The 27,601-nt window shown below is 42.5% G+C and overlaps 1 protein-coding gene across 1 annotated transcript in view; it reads right to left on the reverse strand.

Annotated features, from left to right (window-relative positions):
• Positions 1 to 27,601, reverse strand: part of LOC126263233 (pikachurin-like) — a 1,086,760-nt gene that overhangs the window by 657,172 nt on the left and 401,987 nt on the right. Inside the window, exon 2 of the mRNA XM_049960316.1 lies at positions 11,224 to 11,340. Coding sequence (XP_049816273.1) covers positions 11,224 to 11,340 — 117 coding nt within the window. The remainder of the gene's footprint in view (positions 1 to 11,223; positions 11,341 to 27,601) is intronic.

A 27,601-nucleotide genomic window follows, 5' to 3' on the forward strand; every position in this document is an offset into this window, starting at 1 on the left:
CAGTCAAATCTAAAGGCCGTAAATTCAACTAATTACCTAGGGATTACGTAGAACACATAGAAAATCTTGTGGGGATGTTTAACCAGAGACTGCGTTTTATTGGCTGTACACTTAGGAAACTTAACCGATCTACTAAAGAGACCGCCTACACTATGCTTATCCGTCCTCCTTTAGAATACTGCTCCGCGGTGTAGGATCCTTACCAGATAGAATTGACGGAGAACGTCTAAAAAGTTCAAAGAAGGACAGCACGTTTTGTATTATCGCTAAATATGGGAGAGAGTGTCAGTGAAATGATACAGGATTTGGGCTGGACGTCATTAAAAGGAAGGCGTTTTTCGTTGTGACGGAATCTTCTCACGAAATTCCTATCACCAACTTTCTCTTCCGAATGCGAAAATATTTTGTTGACGCCGATCTACATAGGGAGAAACGATAGCATGACAAAATAAGAGAAATCAGAGGTCGTACAGAAAGATGTAGGTGTTCGTAATTTCCTCGCGCTATACCAGATTGGAATAATAGAGAATTGTAAAGGTGATTCGATGAAACCTCTACCACGCACTTAAATGTGGTTTGCAGAGTACCCATGTAGATGTAGATGTAGCTATAGATGTGGATGCAATGTATAAAATTCCATCCCTGCCACAACTTTCTTCATTAATAATGCTGCCAGCGTCCAGTTATATTTTGGCAATATCACCACGGAGTTTACCATGAAGAGTACATACTTTGAACGTTCAATAGGGCGTGCCGTATCGCCTCTCCAAAATTCATTTCTCACTTGCCATATGCTCGTGATTGTCCTCGGCGTAAAACTGTAAGGTGTAGCCTTCGGAACTAATAGCATTATTAATAAATTATATTTTGGTTGGGGTGGAACTTTATTTATTTAATAACTTCCATGGGCATGTCAGAACACCCTCATTTCATTCTTCACTCAGCTGCACTTGCCCTCCTTTCCAACCCTACCCTATGTCGCTCTCTGACAGCTCCACCTCCTACGCATTCTCTCTCTCTCTCTCTCTCTCCCTGACATCATCAATGGCTCTGAGCACTATGGGACTCAACTGCTGAGGTCATTAGTCCCCTAGAACTTAGAACTAGTTAAACCTAACTAACCTAAGGACATCACAAACATCCATGCCCGAGGCAGGATTCGAACCTGCGACCGTAGCGGTCTTGCGGTTCCAGACTGCAGCGCCTTTAACCGCACGGCCACTTCGGCCGGCCTGACATCATCAATTACGTAGCTAGACATGTGTCGTGTACCCTGATGAGCGTCTCCACTTGCAGTATCGATCGTAGCCCGTGCATTGTCGATGAAGAGACGACTAACAGGCTTTTCACTTGAGCTCCTGACCATTATTTACGTTGTAGCTAGCAGTGCATATAATGAACTGTGTAATAAGCAAGTCGGCAGTCAGAATAAGCGGCTGCAGTGGGGCGTAGCTTCGGAATAACAACAACTTCTCGTTCGCTTCGCTGAATTTCGATTAACGCGAATGGTAAGGCTTCTTTGTGCTTTAGAAGTAATTACTTCCATTTCTCTGAGAACTTCTCACGAGGAACTCTGTGCGCTCGGAATAGCACCGAGAGGAATACGCAGCTCGAAAGCTCCCGTGTATCTGCTGTTCAAGTTTTTGCGGAGCACGATGTTTACCCCGCAGATTGGAAGAGTTTCGAACAACCCCCTTTTATGCCCCCACTTTCCGGTGTTTGACGTCAGCGGCTAAAAGTTTGCAGCGATCGGCTTTCTCATCCGCTCCGCCGGGAAGCCTCCAGCAAGCAAGCTGATCCGTACTCTGGTCGAGAGGCGCACGCTGTGAAAAATTACGCGTTCCAGCGAGCCAGAGTAGCCGACGAGGCGTTTGCTCAACTGTAGTTAAAAAAATATTATTAATCTGTATTTTAAAAATTTCAGGCTCTAACTTGGTGAGGAGAGGGCAGTGCTTGTACTACATGTTTTGTGATATTTTGTGTGATTTAACCACGTTACGGAAATTTTAGTTGAGGCCGCGTGTAAAAGACGGGTGTTATTCACGTAGACTAGGATTTAGTTGCAGAGTCTTCCACGACAAAATCCATACGCAGGAAGTTCTCAGTTAAACTGTCGTGTCCGAATTGGACGTGGCAAGTTACCTGAGAACGTACAGCCGTAGCGTAGGACTTTTTGTGAGTAGTTAATGATCTGCAAACTGAAATTAACAAGTAGAATCCTACCTATCTGTGATAACGGAGAAGTATCGAATAGCAGTCAGATACGTAGTTGGCACCTGTAACGCCTTATCTAATGTTCTTGAGATTTCACATTAGTCCATGTTTATAAACAATGCAGAAAACAACCCACAAACGGTGCGCCTTCGAGCTTTACTTATTTCATTCTATCCATGAACGTCTCTTATATCCATCTCTGCATCTATACCGTGCAAATCATTCCAATGCTAAGAGTAATACTACTGCTAATAGTGGTAGTAGTAGTTTTCTCCATTCGTATATCACTTTCATAGGGATACTGGACATGTGGTATCACAGAGTTCTTCTTCTTATTCTGTAGTTCTACAGTCGTTGGTGAGCCTTGGCTTGTTCAACGATCTTCCTCCACACTTCTTGGTTATTTTCTGCTCTTTTACAACCCCGGATTCTCTACTAGTGAAATCTACTACTACGTCGTCAATCAATCTTCGTCTACGTCTCCCTTTTCGCCTAGCTGAATGGTTCATACCTTTCATCATTTTCTTTGGAATTATATCCTCTGCCATTCTATCTACGTGTTCTAGCCATTGCATTCCCAGTGATTTCAACCTTGCATTAACTCTTGCAATTCTGCATTACAGCGTATTCTCCAGCCTTTTTCTTCCCTTATTGGACCATACATTTTGCGTAGTATTTTCCGTCCATAGGTTCTTGGTGCATTTTTATCATGCTCTGTCAATGTCCCTACCTCTGACTCGTATGTAATAACGGGGCGGACTAGGGAGTTATATATTAGAACTTTTGTTTTTCTCGTAACGAGGCTATTCCTGAAAAGTTGAATATCTGCAAAGTAAGCTCGTTTTCCTGTTTGTATTCTCTCCTGTATTGCCTTTCAAGTAGTGTTATCATTTGTTATTAGGGCTACGAAGTAGTTAAAAGAGGAACTCCTTTGAAGCATTTCCCATTGATGTTTAGGTCTTTAGGGGTTCTCCTAGCCTCAGATTGTGACATTACCATGTATTTTGTTTTGTTTTCATTTAATATGAGGCCGATTTTTTAGGTTTCTGTTTCGATTGGCCGGTATGTTTCTTGTAATGTACTGATATTTCTTCCTACTATAGTAATGTCATCAGCGTATGCACATATCTGGCTAGTTTTCATAAATATGGGGCCCTTTGTTGACTACGTTTACTAGACTATGCAGAGCTATATTGAATAGGGCAGTGGAGAGACTATCACCTTGCTTCACGCCTTTCTTAAACTCAAAGATTTCACTGGTGCTGCTAAGGACCTTCACTGCTGCTCTTGTCTCTGTCATTATCATTCTGGTTAGTCTTATTAGTTTAGTATATATACCAACTTCTTCCAGTAGTCTGCATAGTTCTTGCCGATTTATGCTGTCAAAGGCTTGTTTGAAGTCGATGATTAGGAAATGCAAAAAAATGGTTCAAATGGCTCTGAGCACTATGGGACTTAACTGCTTTGGTCATCAGTCCCCTAGAACTACTTAAACCTAACTAACCTAAGGACGTCACTCACATCCTTGCCCGAGGCAGGATTCGAACCTGCGACCGTAGCGGTCGCGCGGTTCCGGACTGTAGCGCGTAGAACCGCTCGGCCACCCCGGCCGGCTAGGAAATGCAGAATAAGAACAAAATAAAAGAGGCAATTCACATAGACGTTTAATTAAATAACTAAAGGTCGAATTGTCGAATTTTATGACATGCAGTGAGTTTTTGATGAAACTATACGTAGAAAAAGTTCTTTGTTAGCCCATCCAAATTTCACGATCCCTACAACTGCGAAATGTAAGAGGCTGAAGTAAGATACTGACAAGTACCTTCCTTCACGTGTTTACCACCCTTCCGTGAGTAAAACAAGCCTGTCGCCCTTCTTCATTTTTTTCAGTTTTCATCTACATGTGCTTCTACATCTATACTCTATAAACAGCTGCGAATAGCATGGTAGAAAGTGCATCCCACTGTACCAGTTATTATGGATTTTTCCCGTTCCATTCACGTATGGACCATGGGAAGAATGACTGTCTGAATGGCTCTGTGCGTGCAGTAAATAGTTTGTTGTCCTCAGGATCCATATGAGAGCGAAAATCAGAGGGTTGTACGATAGTGCTAGAATCATCATTTAAAGCCGGTTCTTGAAACTTTGTAAGAAGGAGTCCTCGTCTACCGTCAAGAGTCTGCGACTTCAGTTCTTTCTACATCTCCGTGATACTCTCTCAAAATTCAAACAGACCTGTGACCATCTGCGCTGCCCTTCTGTGTACATGTTTATTTAGTCCTGTTTGGTACGGGTCCCACACACCTGAGCATTATTCTAGGATGGTTCCCACGATTTGTAAGCAGCCTCATTTGTAAATTGACGGCATATCCCCAGTAGTCAGCAATAAACCGAACTCTGGCACCTGTTGTAAACACGAGTGACGAGTGAGCGAATGTGACTATTTCATTTCATAACCTTGCAAAGTGTTTACTGTAGTTTCCGAATATATAAAACCGTCTACTCATTTCAGTTGCTTTTTCTACTTTGGTACCATTATTCACTGTATGTTTGAAGTGCCGAAGATTAATAGAGCCCTCCCTTTTTGTGTTTGCCTCCCCTTGTCACGGGAAACAGTGCGTTTCACAAAAGGTGAAGGCGGACTCACTAGCTCTGTTTCGGTTTCGGTAGAAGACAGTACCTCGTCCTTGTTCATTACGGGCATGGATGTAACATCCTGAGTTCTTCGATTTCCCAAACTGGTGCAAAAGTAAAGAAATCAGCAATAGTGACTGAAACATCCACCAAACTCGTTTACTGTCACCGAAAGAGTTCTTTCAGTGACAGTAAAATCTGATTATTCACAGTGCAATCCCCTTACTTTGGTTAACCCTAGCATTACCAACGTATTTTTTGTTACATGTAATACCAACGGGGGGGCCTCAAAGGCCCATAAAGAATACCACAATTTATTTTATCATAAATCAAGTTTATTTACTTCTGATACCTCTAATAACAATTCAAAATGCTTAGAAATTGTTTTTGTATACTGGATAATAAAAGATGTTATTATAATAGGAATAAAATGAACAAATCACGAGATTCAGTTTATATATTTTTTGGAATAATGTTTCAAAATAGTGTTTTCTTATAAAAACGACTTTTTTAATTCGATACACTACATGAAGCAAACAAAATTTACTGTCTCATTCTGCAACGCATTTTTCACACAACACTGTCTTCCTACAGTGTTTCCCACAGACGTGTTTGTGGCACTGAGAGCAGGTAACAGTTGACTTTCCCAGCTTGTTGTACTTGATCTTTTTACATGCAGCTTCTTGGCAGCATAGGTGGCACCGTCCACGTGTTCCTGGTTCTGCTGTTGAGGATGATGTTTCTACAGAGCAGCTGAGCTTCCGTTGTGTGATGCTTTCCATTGCCATTATTACTGGCTTCTGAAGTCCATACAAATTTTGTGCCCGTTTATCTACTTGAGATCTTATTAGTTCGAGACCTAAGTTAGTGATAAAAACTCTTCTGCGGTTTAGCAAATTCTTTTTCCAATTCGGAAAGTTGAGGAGGAAGAGTGAATATGCATTTATTGCTGCTATGTCAATGAGTGTGTAGAAGAGGGACAAAGGCCATCTTCTTGTTCCTCTCTTTGTGCTGTAGTGTCTTGCCATCTGGTCTATGGTGTCCACGCCTCCCTTTGTAGAATTATAAAAAAGATTTATGTTAGTCTTTTTTGAGTCTTCATTCAACACCCCTTCTGAGTGATAAGTTGAAAGCATCAACAGCAGTCGTTTTGGCTTCTCGCGGACTAGCGTTGATGCAAGAGTAACTGGTGGCCTCTGTGTCTGAGGGTCAGTATAAGCAAAGATGGAAGAGTGTAAACTGCGGCCAGTTGTAGTCTTCAGCTCTTCAGGTATGTGTCGTCTGTTAGACTGTAGGGTGCCAACAAGTGTGAGGTGAAAATCATTCCATAGAGTCTCAGCAAGCTCCACTGAAGTATAGTACCGATCTGTGGTAACATTACGGCCTGATTTTTCAATAGGTTTTATTAGTCTCTTTACAATTTCCATCGGTCCATTTGAATGCTGTGTATTTCCTGACTTGCCTGTATAGATGTCCATGCTGATCACATATCTAGTCTCAGAATCAGACAGCATTCGAATTAGAATGCCGTATTTTCCAGGTTTTTCTTTTAGAAACACCTTGAATGGACAGCGACCACGGAACAAAAACAACATCTCATCCACTGTTGTATGTAGACCAGGAATGAAATACAATGGAAGTGAAGAATTGAAGCTTTCAAAAATTTCCCTCATTGGAGCAAACTTGTCAGTCTGGCGACGAATTTCTCTTGTGTTCTTATCATCAAACCTCAATATTTTAGTCAATTCGAAAAATCGGATCCGACTCATTGATCCATAGTACACTTGTCGGCCCTGAAGCAAAGACCATAAATCTTGGACAGGTATCTTATTGTCATGATTTGAACCCATGATTAGCAAGAGTCCTATATAACAAAGTAACTCATCTTCATCTGTGTGCTGAATACCTAGTCGAGAAGCCTCTTCATTTGAGTGTAGTTTTATTAGATTCATAATTTGAGGTGTAAAAAAGAGCTCTATAGCCTCTTTCGGAGACGCAATTCTTCCTTGTTGTCCTAGCCCCATTCTTTCTCGCACTATATTTTGTACAGAACGCCGATATTGTCGAGATGGCTTCGTAATATACTCTCGTCCACTTTTTGCAATGAATTTATCACATTCCGTATCATTATCATCTGGTGGATTGGCTTCAACCTCATCTTCATTCTCAGACGATGAATCAGTTCTAATTTCTTCCACATCATCATCCACTTCACTTTCCTCTAAATCTGATTCGTTCAAAACTTCTTCTAGCATTCTTTCAATGGAACTATCACGTAAACGATGTCTACTCATGTTGCTGGTTCAACAGCAGCAGAAACACTGAAAATAACAATGTTCCGCTTCATAATAATATGTCTGAAGGCAACAATGCCAAAATTCGTTTCATGGTAAGAATTTGAAACGAGAGACTCAACCTCGTAAATCTTTCCTTGCTATTACCAACGGGTGGGCTTCTAAGGCCCACAGAGAATTAAATCAAGTAAATGAATTTTAATTACATTTTTATTCCGAAATTCTGTAATGACTCAATAGTACATTCAATAACGAACAATTACCTTTGCTTTCAAGTCCATATATCAAAGGGTGTGGATACAACATAGAAAAACTGAGTCAGTGGGCCTACGAGGCCCCCCCGTTGGTAATGCTAGGGTTAATATAAAAAAGATAACAGGCTATCTGATCACACCCGTGATCTGCGCAAGAAATTAGATTTTGACACTATTTCCTTGTACGAGTGTAATTTGTGCAGTTAATGCATTATAAACTAGTGGTCTGAATCGTAGTTAATGAAAGGAAATGCACCACTTCGTGATAAATAATTCAAACGATTCTACAATGGAAGAAAGTATGACTGGCTGGCGTATTTCATTAAGTTCCCCAGAATTTATTTTGGTATCTGTTCTCATTCCTTGTACCTGTGTATGACCTTCCACTTGATACATATAAAATTGACATTTTGTATAGATCACACAAGTATTAGAAGTAAGCTAGTTACAGAGACAGCAATAGAAGAAATTTTCAGCTTTGAAAGAAATCATATACATTTACTTCTCTACAACAATCGGAATAAAACTGCAATAAACGTACCATCCCAACGTATTTTACGTATTTTCACGCAGTAACGTTGTATGCCATAGTCTTCTAAGAAAATTGCTCAGTTAGGATGAAACTACTGCTTACACAAAACTGAGGAATGAGAATAATGTGTGTTACTCATCGACCGCCTTTACAGCACCTTATGACGCACCGGAAACTGAACCTCCGCAGGATGTAATTTCTTTAGTAGTATTCGTTATAAACCATCCAAAACTATCTGAGGACAATAATAATGTCCACCGTCTCAAAACTAGAAGGAAAAATGGCATTTGGCATTCATTACTAGAGCCGTTGGTGGCTCGTGAAGCAGTCACAAAAACCTGTGATCATTCGTCCAATACAATAAAATGTCTTGTAGCTTTCAAAGAAAATCTATAAAGAAATCTAAAATAAGTTTTTCTGGAACATTCCCACTGTTCTTTAGAAGAATATTAAAAACAATTGAATCACATGTTTAGAACGATGTAGAGACAAGTTAATTTGTTCTTGATTTACGTTTGCTTCTAATGTGCGTATTGCCAAAATTAATACCTTAAGATTAATTACATTCAATCTACTGTAGGATTTAACAATCTGTAAATGGCCAACATAGGACAAATTACAACAATAAGTCACGTATACGTAGCATGCAGGCTACCTGATTTCACGGCATTTCGAAATAAATCGTACAAATGGTCTAAAAAATTTGTAGTAACTTACGAACTAGTTATTTAATATGAATTTCATTGAAAATCAGAAGGAAGTCGCAGCTGTCTCAGTTCCCTGAAGTTTATCACGACTGCGATCAAGACACTTAGACACTTATACGTGTTAATGTACTTTCACACTGGAAACCAATTTCAACAAAAATCCCACAGTAGATTCAGGTTTGGCGAACTAGTAACTGTTGTGAGTTTGGAAATTCAACAACTGTTGTCAAGTGTTGCAAAATGTTGTCAACAGTTTCAAAATATTGTAACCACACACGAACATTCGGCTTCTTTTTATCAGCCCAAGAAACGACCAGTGTTGTCCAGACCAGAAAGTTTTCGTCACAAAGAAAAGCCTAAGATCTTCTGTTAGAGGAGCTCTATATTGAATACAGGCAAGGTTTCAAGAATTTGGTCAGAATAACCTATGAACAATTCGAAGAACTCTTGAGGCATGTAGCATTACATATTCAACGGAAAAAAGACAGATTTTAGAGCTGCAGTATCATCAGCAGGAAAGCTTGTAACTCTTCGATTTTTGGCAGCAGGTGACGGTTACAGGAGTTTAATCTACTCTCATCGAATTTCACTGGCCAAGAACAGTGATGCTATTGTGCCTAGATTGTGCTGGATTATCGTTGTTGAACTCAAGGGTTTCGTAAAATTAAATAGGTACTGTCATTTTAGTTTCTGTACATTCCAAACACATTAATACGTGCACTCCGTGCCACATACGACATACCCAATTCGTTCCCAACTTCCCACTATCTGAAAGCAAGGAACTGAAATTTTTGGTAACTTCAGATTACCATAGTAGTCGACAGGTTCTTCAACCTTTTAGTGAAAAAATAAGTTGCCAGAAACACTTTAAATTCATGCACCAACACTCAGATACACTATATCTTGGCAATGGAGATACTATCGAAGTCAGTGCTGCTAAAGCAGAGTAGCTAAACACAGTCTTCCGAAATGCTTTCACAAAAGAAAACGAAGTAGATATTGCAGAATTCGAATCAAGAACAGCTGCCGACATGAGTAACGTAGAAGTAGATATCCTCGGGGTAGTGAAGCCACTTAAATCACTTAATAAAAGCAACTCTTCTGGTCCACACTGTATAACAATTAGTACTGATGCAATAGCTCCGTACTTAAAAATGGTATACAACCGATCTGAGCATCCGTCTTATTTTTTTTTTTTTGCAGATGACGCTATCGCTTATCGGCTAATAAAGTGATCATAAGAACAAAACAAATTGCAAAACGACTTAGAAAAGATATCTGTATGGTGCGAAAATTGAATATTGACCCTAAATAACGAAAAGTTTGAGGCCATCCACATGGGTGCTAAAAGGAGTCAAATCACCAACAAGTGTGATCTTTCTACAGTTGACAACACCTTTCACCCACACTGAGGCAGATTCCGATTCATTTATTTTACGACGATTCCTGGTCCTGAGAACCAAAGGCATAATCGACATGTAATAATTTGATAAGAGTTCATCGTATTACATGTCGACTAAGTCTTTTGTTCTCACGACCAGGAATCTTCGTAAAATAAATGAATCGGAATCTGTCCCAGTCTGGATGAAAGGTGTTGACAACTGTAAAGAGATCGCACTCGTTGGTGATCTTACTCATTAGTATAGAAATTAAATAAAGTCCCTTCCTTATCCTTAATCCTCATCTATTAAAAAAAACTACACATTGGTCTTGCCAAAAGCACAAGGCTTTGGTTGCAAGATAAATCAGTCAAATCTAAAGGCCGTAAATTAAACTAAATACCAAGGAATTACAGTTACGAACAACTTAAACTGGAAGGAACACATAGAAAATGTTATGGGGAAGGCTAGGCAAACACTGCGTTTTATTGGCAGGACACTTGGAAAATGTAACAGATCTACTAAGGAGGCTGCCTACTCTACGCTTGTCCGTCATCTTTTAGAATACTGCGGCCCAGCGTGAGATCCTTACCAGAGAGGAGTTACGGAATACATCGGGAACGTTCAAAGAAGGGCAGCATGTTTTGTATTATCGCGAAATTGGGGACAGAGTGTCACTGAAATGATACAGGATTTGGGATGGAATTGTTAAAAAAAAAAGGCGTTTTTCGTTTCGACGGAATCTTCTCACGAAATTCCAATCACCATCTCTTCCGAATGCGAAAGTATTTTGCTGAGGCCTATCTAAGGTGTTCGTTCTTACCGCGCGCTATACGAGATTGGAATAATAGATAATTCAGAAGTTGGTTTGATGAACTCTCTGCCAGGCACTTAAATGTGAATTGCTGGGTATCCATGTAGATGTAGATGTACGAACTGGTTACTTGTGTGGACCACTCGGGCGTTCCATTGCATAAACAAAAGAAAGAAGCATAGGAGACGGCACGGCAATGCGCATGCGCCACTGTTTTTGCTCACTCACCATAGTCTACAAACTCGAGACAAAACTTCCCTCAGCAAGTTTCTCAAACTCGCGATTTCAAAGGACTGTTGACAACAGTTGAAAACTGAGAACACTAGTCAGCCGTGTTTGCTGGAGTTGGTTTGCGGTGCGAAGGTACCTTGTAGATGGCGCAGGTGTAGACTCACCGAGGCAGCTGTAGCCGTTGCGGTGCAGCTCGTAGCCGGGCCTGCAGTCGCACTCAAACATGCCGTCGTGCAGCTCGTAGCACAGCTGCTCGCACGGGCTGCCGCGGCCGCAACGACCTGCAACACACAGGAGAGCGGCGCGTCAGCGACTCTGGAGCGTGGTGCGGTGCGGCGTGGCCAGGAGGCGTGCAGAGCGTGTAACGACACAAGTATACGTCACACAGTGTAGGAACTGCTCCATTTCACTTCGTAGAAGTTATTTCGTTATTCTCTGTCATAGGCTAAATAAAAAAATACGATGAGTAGCAAGGCAATTGTAAAAACATGTACAACGCAAGCACTGAGAGAGCTCTGAGGGCGCAAAAGCCATCTAGCGGCACCAGGGTAAAGTGAGGTAGCTCGCCGCTGTAAGGTGCTGCCACCAGCCTGCGAAATACGCAACAAGTAATTTGTAACTGTGTTTTAAATGCTGTAAATAATGTTTTTTGGAATTCATCTCTATATATTGTTAAGTAGATCTTAGCTTTAAAATTATCATGAGCCTTTATAATTAAAGCTGTAACGAGTCTTGGCTTTAGGCTTAAAATCTAGAGGGACGCCCCCGCGGAAGGAGAAGGCGGGAGAAACGTTGCGACAAAAAGCTCCAGAGCAGTTTTCTTTGTGGTGCGATGCGCATGTACTTGATTGTGTGGTGATTAAATTGAGCACAATCACTCTTAAACGGCCTCGGATGGACGGGAAATTATTGGGACACATAATGAGTATTAAGCAGGTATCTGCCAACCAACGAGAAGTGGCAGTGTTATTACGAGAGCCAATGGGAAGTCATTTGCTGTGAAGGAGGCAGACAGCACGTTGCAGCATTACTCGCTGTAATGGTCAAATATTATGATGGGAATTACGACTTGCAAGTGTAAGTAGGCTGCTTAGGGTTTTATGTTGGTAACGCAACGTAGCGCTCTGTATGAAAATCACTGGCTGTGCTGTGTGCAGTCTGTGGCTGGTTGACATTGTTGGAATATCGCTATTGTAGTGTTGGGCAGTTGGACGTGAATAGCGCGTAGCGTAGCGCAGTTGGAGGTGAGCCGCCAGCTGTGGTGGATGTGGAGAGAGAGATGCCAGAGTTTTGAGCGGAAGATCTGGACGTGTGTCCGTTATAAAAAGGAAATTTGTTTAATATGATGTCACAAAATTATATATATTATGACTTCTGAACGCTATTAAGGTAAATACATTGTTTGTTCTCCATCAAAATCTTTCATTTGCTAACTATGCCTATCAGCAGTTAGTGGCTTCAGTAGTTATAATCTTTTACTTATCTGGCAGTATTGGCGCTCGCTGTATTGCGGTAGTTCGAGTAACGAAGATTTTTGTGAGGTAAGTGATTCATTAATCTTTTTTAAGGATTCTTGAAAGTCCGATTGCGTCGCGCTATAAATATTGTGTGTCAGTTTAGTGATGATCAGAATAAATAAAGAGAGAAATGTCTGAGTACGTTCAGTTTTGCTCAGCTGTTTGAAAGTTAAATAACATAAGAGCTTTACCAGGACAGTCATTCATAATTTTTCTAAGGGGACGTTTCAGATGGCACTATGTAAAAGCTGCTAAACCACCCATCGGTAGAGAATCTCGTCAGAGGCTGCAATACGTTGCTCAGCACCACAAAAGGACTAAAGCATTTATTTCTGTGGTGAAGTTTAGCATATTCTATTTTTCACAGTAACAGACATATTGTAAAAGTCATGATTCTTCGTCCTCTTGTACAAGTTCTGGTGGCCGAGCGGTTCTGGCGCTACAGTCTGGAACCGCGCGACCGCTACGGTCGCAGGTTCGAATCCTGCCTCGGGCATGGATGTTTGTGTTGTCCTTAGGTTAGTTAGGTTTGAGTACTTCTAAGTTCTAGGGGACTTATGACCTCAGCAGTTGAGTCCCATAGTGCTCAGAACCATTTGAACCATTTTGTACAAGTTAGTACAAGATAAGTGTTTAAAAGTAACAAGCTTTATCACAGTGTTGTCATTTCAGTAGTGGGTCCTTTCACATATTGTGATATTTAATCAACTACATTTTCAGATCATAAGCTGGATATACATACACCTATAAAAAGTGCTTAAAATTATTATATCGTTACTAACCAAAGTATCAGACAGAACTCAAAATACCAGCTATATTATTACATTGACAAGTGTAATAAAAGCACTTGCAGAATAGGCAACAAAAAATATTGTGCATATTTTTACTATTACAAAAAAGATAATTACTGTGGTGTTCACAACATACGATTTCACTAATTCATGGTATGAGACAAACTAAAGTTGTGTTTAAACAAAAGTGCAGGAAAGCGTTTTTGTTACGTTGCATTGGAAATGCCGTGTGGCTAGGGCCTCCCGTCGGGTAGACCGTTCGCCTGGTGCAAGTCTATCGAGTTGACGCAAATTCGGCGACTTGCGTGTGGATGGGGATGAAATGATGATGATTAGGATAACACAACAACCAGTCCTTGAACGGAGAAAATCTCCGACCCATCCAGGAATAGATCCCGGGCCGTTAGGTATGACATTCTGACCCTCTGACCACTCAGCTACCAGGGGCGGATTACGTTGCAGTGAAGTACTATCAGTTCATAATTTCTTTACGTTGAAAATTATCAGCAAACATCATTGTAAAAAATTCGTTCTCAGGCAGTGGTCAATTCTGTGTAAAGATAATGTTAAAGAATGATGTTTATTAGTTACAAAAACTACAAACAACACTACCACAGTAGCTATGCATATTCAATGCTTAGCAGGATCTTTTCACTCAATATTTCAGTATTATTTTACAGAAAAGTGTCTCAAGTTTGCCGGCCGCTGTGGTCGAGCTGTTCTAGGCGCTTCAGTCCGGAACCACGCGGCCGCTACGATCGCAGGTTCGAATCCTGCCTCGGTCATGGATGTGTGTGATGCCCTTAGATTTGTTAGGTTTAGGTTGTTCTAAGTCTAGGGGACTGATGACTTCAGATATTAAGTCCCATAGTGCTTAGAGCCATTTGAACCATTTTTGTCTCAAGTTTAAAACAGATTTATTCTGTGCTGATGTAATTGTATTTTGCTGCGGCAGTGAGAGTAACACATACACTCCTGGAAATGGAAAAAAGAACACATTGACACCGGTGTGTCAGACCCACCATACTTGCTCCGGACACTGCGAGAGGGCTGTACAAGCAATGATCACACGCACGGCACAGCGGACACACCAGGAACCGCGGTGTTGGCCGTCGAATGGCGCTAGCTGCGCAGCATTTGTGCACCGCCGCCGTCAGTGTCAGCCAGTTTGCCGTGGCATACGGAGCTCCATCGCAGTCTTTAACACTGGTAGCATGCCGCGACAGCGTGGACGTGAACCGTATGTGCAGTTGACGGACTTTGAGCGAGGGCGTATAGTGGGCATGCGGGAGGCCAGGTGGACGTACCGCCGAATTGCTCAACACGTGGGGCGTGAGGTCTCCACAGTACATCGATGTTGTCGCCAGTGGTCGGCGGAAGGTGCACGTGCCCGTCGACCTGGGACCGGACCGCAGCGACGCACGGATGCACGCCAAGACCGTAGGATCCTACGCAGTGCCGTAGGGGACCGCACCGCCACTTTCCAGCAAATTTGGGACACTGTTGCTCCTGGGGTATCGGCGAGGACCATTCGCAACCGTCTCCATGAAGCTGGGCTACGGTCCCGCACACCGTTAGGCCGTCTTCCGCTCACGCCCCAACATCGTGCAGCCCGCCTCCAGTGGTGTCGCGACAGGCGTGAATGGAGGGACGAATGGAGACGTGTCGTCTTCAGCGATGAGAGTCGCTTCTGCCTTGGTGCCAATGATGGTCGTATGCGTGTTTGGCGCCGTGCAGGTGAGCGCCACAATCAGGACTGCATACGACCGAGGCACACAGGGCCAACACCCGGCATCATGGTGTGGGGAGCGATCTCCTACACTGGCCGTACACCACTGGTGATCGTCGAGGGGACACTGAATAGTGCACGGTACATCCAAACCGTCATCGAACCCATCGTTCTACCATTCCTAGACCGGCAAGGGAACTTGCTGTTCCAACAGGACAATGCACGTCCGCATGTATCCCGTGCCACCCAACGTGCTCTAGAAGGTGTAAGTCAACTACCCTGGCCAGCAAGATCTCCGGATCTGTCCCCCATTGAGCATATTTGGGACTGGATGAAGCGTCGTCTCACGCGGTCTGCACGTCCAGCACGAACGCTGGTCCAACTGAGGCGCCAGGTGGAAATGGCATGGCAAGCCGTTCCACAGGACTACATCCAGCATCTCTACGATCGCCTCCATGGGAGAATAGCAGCCTGCATTGCTGCGAAAGGTGGATATACACTGTACTAGTGCCGACATTGTGCATGCTCTGTTGCCTGTGTCTATGTGCCTGTGGTTCTGTCAGTGTGATCATGTGATGTATCTGACCCCAGGAATGTGTCAATAAAGTTTCCCCTTCCTGGGACAATGAATTCACGGTGTTCTTATTTCAATTTCCAGGAGTGTATGTAGGAACCATATTGTCCATATGCAGTGTATGTCACTATTTCAGAGTGGTTGAGACTTATATTATGTGCTGTGCTACCCCATTTTTGCTTGTCAAGTTACTAGATCGTTTCCAATTATTAGAAATGAAAGATTGTGTGGTAAGAGCGTAGCTCTGCAGTGCGTAGGGCGATTAGAGAAATGAACACTGAGATCATACTGCACGCGAGTGTCCGCCCATCATAATTACGAGCTCGATCGCCAACCACGGTCATTTATAGGCGAAAACTGATCCATACAAGGATAGAACTGGGTGGGGCAACGCAAGCGCCACTAGAAAAAACAGGTGGAACTACAGAGTACCGCGATATAGCGACAGTGCACGAGGACTTTATTGCCACAGTTACTTCGAACATTTAAAAGAAAATAAAAACGACAAGATCGTTGACTCGTATCTGTAACTCGACAGTATCCAAGAACTGATGGAGTTTCGTACATTCTGATAAGTGCTATGTGAACAGTTTTGATGGTTCCAGTGCTGCTCTCTGCTGCTATCTTGCTATGCTTCCAGGACTGCGACAACCGCTCATATGCAGTACAGCAGGTTTTTCGCCTCTATACTGTAGTTCTGATCGCCGCAGTGCTCCGGTTGTTCAGCTGCAGCCCTTCCGGATACAATAAGTGAGGGGAAGTGTGGTATCGCCCAGAGATCGAAGTGCCACGCGACAGACGTCGATGCCACAGGCATTAGAGAGTTCTCGCGACAATCCGCAAATGGAGAATGGAAGATGCTCCCGAAAACCACGCCTCCCCTCCCAGCACAGCAGTGCCCTCGCCGCGGAGGTCAGTATAGAGCCGAGCACGGAAGCGCTCTGCCGTAGTTTGTGGCCTCGGCTGAAGCAATCGACAACACTGATTACAACGCGAATCGTTCACAGTTTCAGATGGCGTTGTAGTTTCTTAAATGTGGAACGTTTTACTTCAGGGGAACAGTTTGTTAATTAATGCACAAACAGCAAGTGGTACTTGAATAGTTAAAATGGTTCTGAGCACTATAGGACTTAACATCGATGGTCATCAGTTCCCTAGAACTTAGAACTACTTAAACCTAACTAACCTAAGGACATCACACAACACCCAGTCATCACGAGGCAGAGAAAATCCCTGACCCCGCCGGGAATCGAACCCGGGAACCCGGGTGCGGGAAGCGAGAACGCTACCGCACGACCACGAGCTGCGGACAATTTAATAGTTACTGACAGCTGTAAATTAGCATGCTTTCCTGTGACAAAGAACTGAGCCAAATTAGGTAAGTCTTTGTATCATTAATTTAATAAAGTGAACTAACATTTCATGTGTGCTAGTCATGTGCCACATGACCGAGCAGTGAAAGAAACCACAGTGATGGCGGGACAGTTATAGTCTCTTCTGGTCATAACAGAAGAGAAGGGTAAATAGCTCACAACAGGCCCACAAGTAGTACAGCACTACAGTGCTCAAGCCAGCTGTGTTGAGGGCAGTTTTATCTCTATACACAGGGTGGAGAAAGGCAATCTGATAACGTCGGGCCATGGAAGGAGACGTAAGATCGAGCAAGATTTTACAAACGTCCACACATAAGAAGTGGATGGCTGTGGGGTTGTGGACATAAAATAACAGCCATTCGGCAACAAGCGTGTTGGAGAGTGTGAGTTTAACTTGTCGCAGCTAACATCTGTCGTGCTAAATTGCAGTTATTAGTGAAATTATTTTCAGGAAAACGTCAAATCCAAGCGAACATTAAATTACAATCCTTGGGTGGTTTCATAGCATGCAAATTTCTTGCGATGTTCAGTGGATAAAACGGGACTTTTAAATGAGCTATACTCACAGTACCATAATACCATTATTTTCTTAGTCTAGTAAGGTTTGTACTGGAAGGAGCACTGCACTGACGTAGTCAACACAGAGATGGACAACCTGCTCCTGATCTGATTCAAAGAGCTAGTTCCTTCCGAACAGTGAGTAATCCTTGATATGAGAAAAACGAGCAGTAGCTCTTGAAACGGAATGTCTCTCCAGTGACATCAGTGGGTGGAATCAAGAACCTAGTGCCAGCTGCTTCAGCAGTGACCCTTGCGACATGCTGAATTAGGCACTGTATACCATACTGCAGAAAAGTACTCAATAGATGATATGTATGTATGGTAGCTTTGACAGCCATGAAAAAAATAGAAAGCAGAGAAAGGTCAGCTCTACAGGACACCATAATAACACAGAAAATACGTACTCGCCGTCTACTTTCGCTCTTGATTTGAAATGTCAGTTTGCAAGGTGCTGGCAAGCTGGCTCCTTTGACACTCCACTGGGAAAGTAAAGTGGAAGATCTTGGCACCTCACTTCGGAGGGAGCAAGATGCAAGCAGCTAACCCACAGGAGTTGGTGAGACCATGGCGATTCACCATGGAGCAGCTCACAGGTGGCTCTGAGGTTAACCAGTCTCTGTTCTCAAGTGTCACACATTGATTCAGCATGTAGTACTCTTGGCTTGGTCACTCGTTCAGCACGCAATCTGTCTTGATTCAGCACGTTCATTTAATTTCAGCTCAGTGTAGATGTTCTTAACTATGATCATAACAGTATGTATATGACATTATTAAATTTTTCATATATGTATAGAGTACAGAACACACTGTGTGTACATTTGTTGAGATAAGTTTTTACTGTTTTAAGACTGTATCTTAGTGGAAAATATTTTATGTTTGATTACATGGCCCATCTTCTGGACCAGCTGTTTTAGTCAATCACTATTCGTTTTCCACCTTAATTTTACTGCCATTAAAGATGTAAAAAAACTTCAGACATGACTCACTTTTGCCGGCCGCGGTGGTCTCGCGGTTCTAGGCGCGCAGTCCGGAACCGTGCGACTGCTACGGTCGCAGGTTCGAATCCTGCCTCGGGCATGGATGTGTGTGATGTCCTTAGGTTAGTTAGGTTTAAGTAGTTCTAAGTTCTAGGGGACTGATGACCACAGCAGTTGAGTCCCATAGTGCTCAGAGCCATTTGAACCATTTTTGAACTCACTTTTTTTACAAATTATCTTCTGTGGACATTCTGTCACACACATCCATACACACAAACACAAACAGATACACACACGAATGCGGGAGAAACGCTCACAAACTACACGGAAAACAAGTGAATAGACATAAACATTGTGCTGATTGCTGAATACGTAGAACTACAATTCTTATCCTGTTGTAGTGTTTTAAAAAGTGACGTGAAGTGTAAATAGCGCCAATGGAGCTTAAGACAAGTGACTTTAAAAAATGGCGGGAAATTAACCAAGATTGAATGTGAACCAAAGTTTCTTTCAACATGAGCGTCCGCTGACAGCGACGAAAAAGCAGTGGTTTGCAGAGTATGTAAACAAGACGTAAAAACAAACTGTGTGCTAGCTTTTTAAGGAAATACAGTTTATAATCTATGACGACTAAAATTTTCAGATATATTATCTATCCATATTTCAAGAACGAGCACAGAAGATGCTTTGTAAATAAAATCGAAACGTATCTGGGGTAAAAGTATTATTTAATTGTAGTAATATGAACATGGAAAATCAATAATAATTGAGTAAGTAATTTAATTTTTCCATGTAACGTATTTTCAGTGCTGCAGGAGATATGTCAACCTCATCACCTTTGGCTAGAAGAGCTTGATGCGATGCTTGGAAACATTTTACCAAACTGGATAAGAAAAGAAACTGACGTTACATCCAGCACATAACTTCCTGTTCTCCTGGTTCCTCATCACACCTGAACAGAACTAAAAGTATCCAGTAGTACGTATGAAACGGTTAAGACTCTGATCATAACCGCAGTCAACTAATAGCACTTCCGCAGAAAGTGGAGAAGTGCTCTCACAAATGGTCCTCACCGATGTCTGCTTCCACTGCAGACAACGCTCTCCTGCCATGAAATAAAAGTGCTTCTCATTCTCTGTCCATCCTAGAAAGTGTCATTTGTTTCAAGATGAGTTCCCGATTTCTCTTTTGTGATACCCTCACCCCATCTGATTTTTATATGTAACTTCCATAAGTAAAGCTCTCAGTTTTGTAAAACCTATCACATTAATTAAAATTATACCATTAATTACACAACATTTAAAAAATGATGATTAGGCTTTGCACAAATTATAATTGCAATTTCGGGAACGTTATTAAACTCTCTAATACCCAACAATACTATAACGTTAAATACACAATGAGGGGACAAAAGTCATGGGATGACGTTATGCACATACACAGATGGCAGTGGTATCGCCTACACAAGGCACAAAAGAGCAGCACATTGACGTAACGGTCATTGCAGCAAGACGATTCGTGCTAAAATGCTTTTGACGTAATTATGGTCACACGACGGCAACTAACAGACTTCCAAAGCTGAACAGTGTTTGAAGGTAGATGCATGGGACTTTTCATTTCGGAAATCGTCAGGAATTTCACTATTCCGAGATCCACACTGTCAAGACCTTGCCGAGAATACCATATTTCAGGCATTACCTCTCGCCACGGGCAACGCTGTACCCGACGGCCTTCACGTAAAGACCGAGAGCAGAGACGACCGCACAGAGTTGTCAGTGTTGATAGAGAACTTATGCTGCGTACACTAACCGCAGAAATCCATGTGGGACGAACGACGAACGTATCCGCTGGAACAGTGCGGCGAAATCTGACGTTAATGGGCTATGAGAGCAGACGACCATTGCGAAAGCCGTTGCTAACAGCACGACATCATCTGCAGTGCCTCTCCTGGGTTCGTGAACATAACGGTTCGACCCTAGACGGCTGGAATACCGTGTCTTCGTCAGATCAGCCATCATTTCAGTTGGTAAGTGATGACGATAGTGTTCGAGTGTGACGTAGACTCGACGAAGCCATGTACACAAGTTGTCAGCAAGGCCCTGTGCAAGCTTGTGGTGGCTCCTCAGTGGTGTGGGCTGTGTTTACAATAATGGACTAGGTTCTCCGGTCCAATTGATGGCTCTAAGCACTATGGGACTTAACATCTGAGGTCATCAGTCCCCTAGACTTAGAACTACTTAAACCTAACCAACCTAAGGACACTGCACACATCCATGCCCGAGGCAGGATTCGAACCTGGGACCGTAGCAGCCGCGTGGTTCCTAGAACCGCTCGACCACAGAGGCCGGCGGTCCAATTGAACTAACCACTGTCTGGAAATGGTTATGGTCCGCTAATTAGTAACCATTTGCAGCTGTTCATAGATTTCATGTTCATAAACAACGACGTCATGTCACTGGGCCACAATTGTTCGCGATAGGTTCTGAAGAACGTTCTGGACAATTTCAGTGAATGATTTGGCTGCCCAGATCACCCGATATGAATCCGATCGAACATTTATGGGACATATTCGAGAGATCAGGTTGTGCATAACATCCTGCACCGGCAACACTTTCGTAACTACGGACGGCTATGAATGCAGCATGGCTCAATTTTTCACCAGGGGCCCTCAACGACTTGTTGAGTTCATTCCACGTCGAGTTGCTGCACTACGTCATGCAAAGGAGCTTCGATATGTTATTAGGAGGTATCCTACGTCTTTTTTCACTTGAGTGTATTTGATTGCTGTCAAGTCAACGATTGCTGGAAACAATGAAAACATTTATTTATATGCCCCGACGGCATATTTTATGTACGAGAAGACGCAAATATAGTCGTACCTTCTAGAGAGCTTCCAGTCTGAAGAAAGAAACATTGCAGAAAGTATTTCAAACTGATTAAGGACTGTCCGCGGCTCGTGGTCTTGCGTTAGCGTTCTCGCTTCCCGCGCACGGGGTCCCGGGTTCGATTCCCGGCGGGGTCAGCGATTTTCTCTGCCTCGAGATGACTAGGTGTTGTGTGTCTTTCATCATCATGTCATCCTCATTTACTCGAAAGTCGCCGTAGTGGCGTTAAAGAACTTGTGGAGCGGCGGCCGAACCGCCCGGCGAGGGGTCTCCCAGCCACCAATGCCATACGCTCATCATCATCATCATCACTGAATAAGGACTGTAATCCCCAAATTTAACACCAAGTTTAAAATAATTGTCATAACAACGGGCAATACTTGAAACACGAAACAAGCTGACATGTTTCTCAATTTCCTACATACCCCACGCTTTACATATTCATCAAATATCTTTGGGTAACATTCTGTGCAAAAGTCAATACTGAAACCTGTTCATGGCAAAAGAGCAGTTATGCTTTTCAATAAGTGTTGATTTGCTTTAAGATATTCAAAGAATTCTAAAAACTGTCCAATCTAGAATCGATAACCGCCGTACCGGATGGAAAATCTTCAGTTATGGAGGAATTCGGTGATACCATCAGTCAGATCCAAAGAAGCCGCGATATGCAACGATTGACGAGCAGGACGTTCATTGTAACCGACAACTGAAGATGATTTCACGAACTAGAAAATTAAATTATATCGTAATTTCAATATTGCATTTTGCTATCAATAAAATTATGACAACAGTAACATGAATCTGTTTTCTCTAATATAATTATATACAATTTTGTTGTGATATTTTTAATTTTCATTGAAAGCAAAATCTATAACTTTTCGGTCATTTAACACTACAATGGACGTATCGAAAAATTATGAACCCTCAGAGGATAATTTTACACTTGTATCACAGCGGCATTTAATCGCTCATTAAAGGGCAGGACTGATCTCCCTTGAATATGCAGTCTGGAGATGTAGTAGACCTTGAGTTCTGTGTCCGCAACTTGGATTTGTCATACGGTGTGTTACTGTCCAACAGTGTACCACGTCGCTAAAGCACACCAACCTGTGTATTCTAATATTGTCTGGTACGATACACCGACCCTAATAAATCTTCACACAACGCTTTCAAATATTAATGATGTTTCACCATTCAACTCTCAGACCAGTAACTTTAATAGCTGCCGAATAGTATAAAAACTCGAAACTGTCAGTCTTGATTAAATAATCTCTTCCTAACAAAGTAATATGACTTCGTAATACACGTAGAGCAGCTAAACAACAGTTTTAACAACCCTGTGCTATCGCAAATATTTCGGAATATTTCTTCTCAAGTACTTCCACATCTACGTCCGCATCTATTATCCGCAAGCCACATTACGGTGTTTGGCGGAGGGTACTTCGTGCACCAATCTCATTTATCACCGTCACTTGCCCGTCTTTCCTGTCCCAGTCGTGAACGGTTCGCGGGAAGAACGATTGACGGTAGCCCTCTGTGTGGACTGGATTCTCTCTTATTTTACCTCCACGGTCTTTTCACGAGATTACACGGAGGAGAAAGCAATTGGTTGACTCCTCTAGGAACGTACGCTCTCTGGACTTAACAGTAGACAACAACGTCCTCCAGCGCACTTCTCCTGCAGCTTCTGCCACTGGAGTTTCGCGTTTACTATATGAACCCGTCACGAAGCGTGCTACTCTTATGTGGATTCTCTGTTTCCTTTGTGAAGCCTATCAGATATTGGTCCCAAACTGACGTGCAGCATTCAAGTTTCGGTCGAACGAGTGCTTGTTAGCTACTTGCAAAATTGACGTGCAATATTCACATTTTGGTTGAATGAGTGCTTCGTAAGCAAACTCCTTTGTGCTGTGGTATCCCGCCTCCTCCCCCCTCCTGTGATTAGTTTTATATGGTCATTCAGTTTCCAATCCATCCGCACACACTTATTTTGTGGATGTGAGTGCCTGCAGTCGTCTAACCATACAGCAATGGGACTTTCTGTCTATTTATGAGCAACATATCAAAGTTTTTCATGTTGAGGGTAAACTGCACGTCTTTCTCTACTTCCCTAAAATTTTCTACCGTTGCGACTGCAACAACATCATCCGCGAAAAGAGTCATGGAACTCCCTATGTTATCCATGAAGACTTCCGACAGACACGCGGACTCAATAGATTTTTTTCATTCTGTGATGGATGTTTACCGGTGTTTGATCTTCGGCAGCCAAGAACAGACTAACACTACGTTAGTTCTGTTTGAATGCATTCATAATAATATCGTCATAGTTCACGTTTCCGCATTTACCGCACGCAAGTCGGAAAGACACGCAGACCAGACTAATCACTTGCCTCCATGTCGGTACTTATATACCACCACAGGAGTCGAGCTACGTTGTATATACGCTGCAGCGACGCCCTCGAGACTGAAACTTTTTGATCACTTCTTATCGTTTCCAAGTTTCCTCTCAAATGTTCCACCACTACTGCTCTTGTGGCAGGGGGTCCATGAAAGCATTTCATGACCATTTTTTATTCACTTTTGACTCTTTTATCTCCACCTAAATTATTTTGCATTCGGAATCTCTACTAGCCACCGTAAATGTTATCCTGTTCTTTCTAACTTTTTTTTCAGCTGCCTCCACCACCGATGTTTAACCTAAATTCGCAATACAGATATTAGTCGCAGTTTAGCATTTCTTTGCGATTAATACATGGTTCATTTGAAGTTACTTTTGGTTAATAATACGAGGGCAGTTCAATAAGTAATGCAACACATTTTTTTCTCGGCCAATTTTGGTTGAAAAAACCGGAAATTTCTTGTGGAATATTTTCAAACATTCCCGCTTCGTCTCGTATAGTTTCACTGACTTCCGACAGGTGGCAGCGCTGTAAGGAGCTGTTAAAATGGCGTCTGTAACGGATGTGCGTTGCAAACAACGGGCAGTGATCGAGTTTCTTTTGGCGGAAAACCAGGGCATCTCAGATATTCATAGGCGCTTGCAGAATGTCTACGGTGATCTGGCAGTGGACAAAAGCACGGTGAGTCGTTGGGCAAAGCGTGTGTCATCATCGCCGCAAGGTCAAGCAAGACTGTCTGATCTCCCGCGTGCGGGCCGGCCGTGCACAGCTGTGACTCCTGCAATGGCGGAGCGTGCGAACACACTCGTTCGAGATGATCGACGGATCACCATCAAACAACTCAGTGCTCAACTTGACATCTCTGTTGGTAGTGCTGTCACAATTGTTCACCAGTTGGGATATTCAAAGGTTTGTTCCCGCTGGGTCCCTCGTTGTCTAACCGAACACCATAAAGAGCAAAGGAGAACCATCTGTGCGGAATTGCTTGCTCGTCATGTGGCTGAGGGTGACAATTTCTTGTCAAAGATTGTTACAGGCGATGAAACATGGGTTCATCACTTCGAACCTGAAACAAAACGGCAATCAATGGAGTGGCGCCACACCCACTCCCCTACCAAGAAAAAGTTTAAAGCCATACCCTCAGCCAGTAAAGTCATGGTTACAGTCTTCTGGGACGCTGAAGGGGTTATTCTGTTCGATGTACTTCCCCATGGTCAAACGATCAACTCTGAAGTGTATTGTGCTACTCTTCAGAAATTGAAGAAACGACTTCAGCGTGTTCGTAGGCACAAAAATCTGAACGAACTTCTCCTTCTTCATGACAACGCAAGACCTCACACAAGTATTCGCACCCGAGAGGAGCTCACAAAACTTCAGTGGACTGTTCTTCCTCATGCACCCTACAGCCCCGATCTCGCACCGTCGGATTTCCATATGTTTGGCCCAATGAAGGACGCAATCCGTGGGAGGCACTACGCGGATGATGAAGAAGTTATTGATGCAGTACGACGTTGGCTCCGACATCGACCAGTGGAATGGTACCGTACAGGCATACAGGCCCTCATTTCAAGGTGGCGTAAGGCCGTAGCATTGAATGGAGATTACGTTGAAAAATAGTGTTGTGTAGCTAAAAGATTGGGGAATAGCCTGGTGTATTTCAATGCTGAGTAAAACAACCCCTGTTTCAGAAAAAAAATGTGTTGCATTACTTATTGAACTGCCCTCGTAAGATGTCAGTACTTCAGGCGCGCAGTTGCACTGGTTGTGACGAGACAAGTTAAGTGACTACCGCAAGCGTGTCTACTTTTTCGATTTCTGAGTGCGATGCACTTCTTCTACCTCATATAAGAGAGTAAGGGGTGACTCCACCTCAAAACTGCAACTTTTTTCAAAAAGGTTAAAGACTATTCCTCATCTTTGGAAAGTTTAATCTTAGATCCCGAAACGATTTGGCTGTATTCAAGTCACAAGTACGTCTAAGATTCGTTTGAAATAAGGACTGCGTGCAACATAGTTTTTGATGTCTGTCGTCATCAGACAGAATCGTCTTCACAGCGATGGGAAAACTTTTTGCGTTCCAGTGTTGGCTCAAACTACAATTAAAACGTTGACTAGTTGTTACAGAGCAGCAGTTGTCAACAACGTCCAAGATTTAAAGAGCGTGATGTCAGCGTTACATCGTTGTGTGAGCAGTCGCAAAAAACCGCAACATAAAAGAAGTTCAAGAGGTGAATTGTCCTGGTATTTTTAGAATAGCAATTTTGCACATGGTATAGCGTCAGGACCTCACAGAAGTAATATTAACATTCTTCTTTGTACTGATGTTGTGGTGAAAATAGTGCCTATATATCAAAGACTAGGATCTGATCCACTGCTGGCAATTTACGCTAGTGGAAAGATGCAAAATGCAAATGAAAGTTTTCACACTGTCATTTGCTCCACGTGCTCCAAAGAAATTGTTGTGTCTGAAAGCAAGACACGTTTTGGTCTTGTAGAAGCTGTTTCCCAGATCAGTATGGAATGTTCCAAGAGAACGGGAGTCCCAGAACTCCATTACCAACCTCCCAGAACTAGCTCTGTTGATCTAGATATCGACGACGGATGAAGCAGTCCCCAAGATGCTACGCGGCGAAGGAAAAATTCAAGAAAAAGGCTACAATGGTCTTTAAATTACAAGAAGAAGATGCCTTACAGGAGCCGGACTAGAAAACTTATGGTGCTGCCAAATTTTATTATTTAATAAACTTTTTCAATCCAGTTTCCAGAATTTTTTAAACTCAAACTATTTAACCTAAAATTAACGATCCTCAATGAAATTTTTTCAGGAAGTATTCTTATTAATATTATCGAAAATATGTTTTGTTTATTTTATTGTTACATTTACGTGCCAATAAGTAGCGAATAAACTTGATTCTTGATGGTACAGGCAGGTACTTTTTCAACGAGTGCAAAAAGCATTGCGAGTGATGTGTATGTTGCATACACAAATGACTACTGCATTAATAATGCAGAACATTACACACGTAAACATCCTGTACGACAATATGTAGATTCTAAAGGGCTCAAAATTTGGAAAAAGTTCACAAATTGCTGTGCACAATGCACAGGAAATATAGCGGTAGAATCGGGTTTATTCTGTTGTAGATGTTACAGCAGCAATTAGAAGGCAGGATCAATGATGAAATTGCACGTGCAACTTTTAAATGCATCCGGGAACATTTTTAACTCTCATATTTTTATCTCTTCATCAAAATGTTTTTGAAGACGTAATGTTACGGGAAAGACTTGTGAGAGACAAGACAAAGGACAATAAAAAAGAAAGTCAGCTATATAAGATAGTGTTTCACACAATTTCGCGGATCAGGAAGAACCTAACTACGTTTGTAGCGATGGCTCTTCACATTTATTGAAGAAATAATTAACAGGACAGTTCAATACATAATGCGACACTTTTTTCCTGAAAGTATTTTGGTTTTGTTCAGGGTTCCAATAAACCATATTATTCACCTCTATTTTCCTCTCTATTCTTCAACGTAATCTCCGTTTAGTGCGACAGCTTACGCCACCTTACTGGGAGGGCCTATATGGCTGCATGTTATGACTATATTGGTCGATGTCGGAGCCAGCGTCTCGCCCCATCACTAACTTCCCCATCAGCCACGAACGGATTGCATTTTCCATTGGGCCAAACAGATGAAAACTGGACAGTGCGAGATCCAGGCTGTAGCGTAGATGA

Source organism: Schistocerca nitens, chromosome 6, assembly GCF_023898315.1.
Source record: "Schistocerca nitens isolate TAMUIC-IGC-003100 chromosome 6, iqSchNite1.1, whole genome shotgun sequence".
Lineage (NCBI taxonomy): Eukaryota > Metazoa > Arthropoda > Insecta > Orthoptera > Acrididae > Schistocerca > Schistocerca nitens.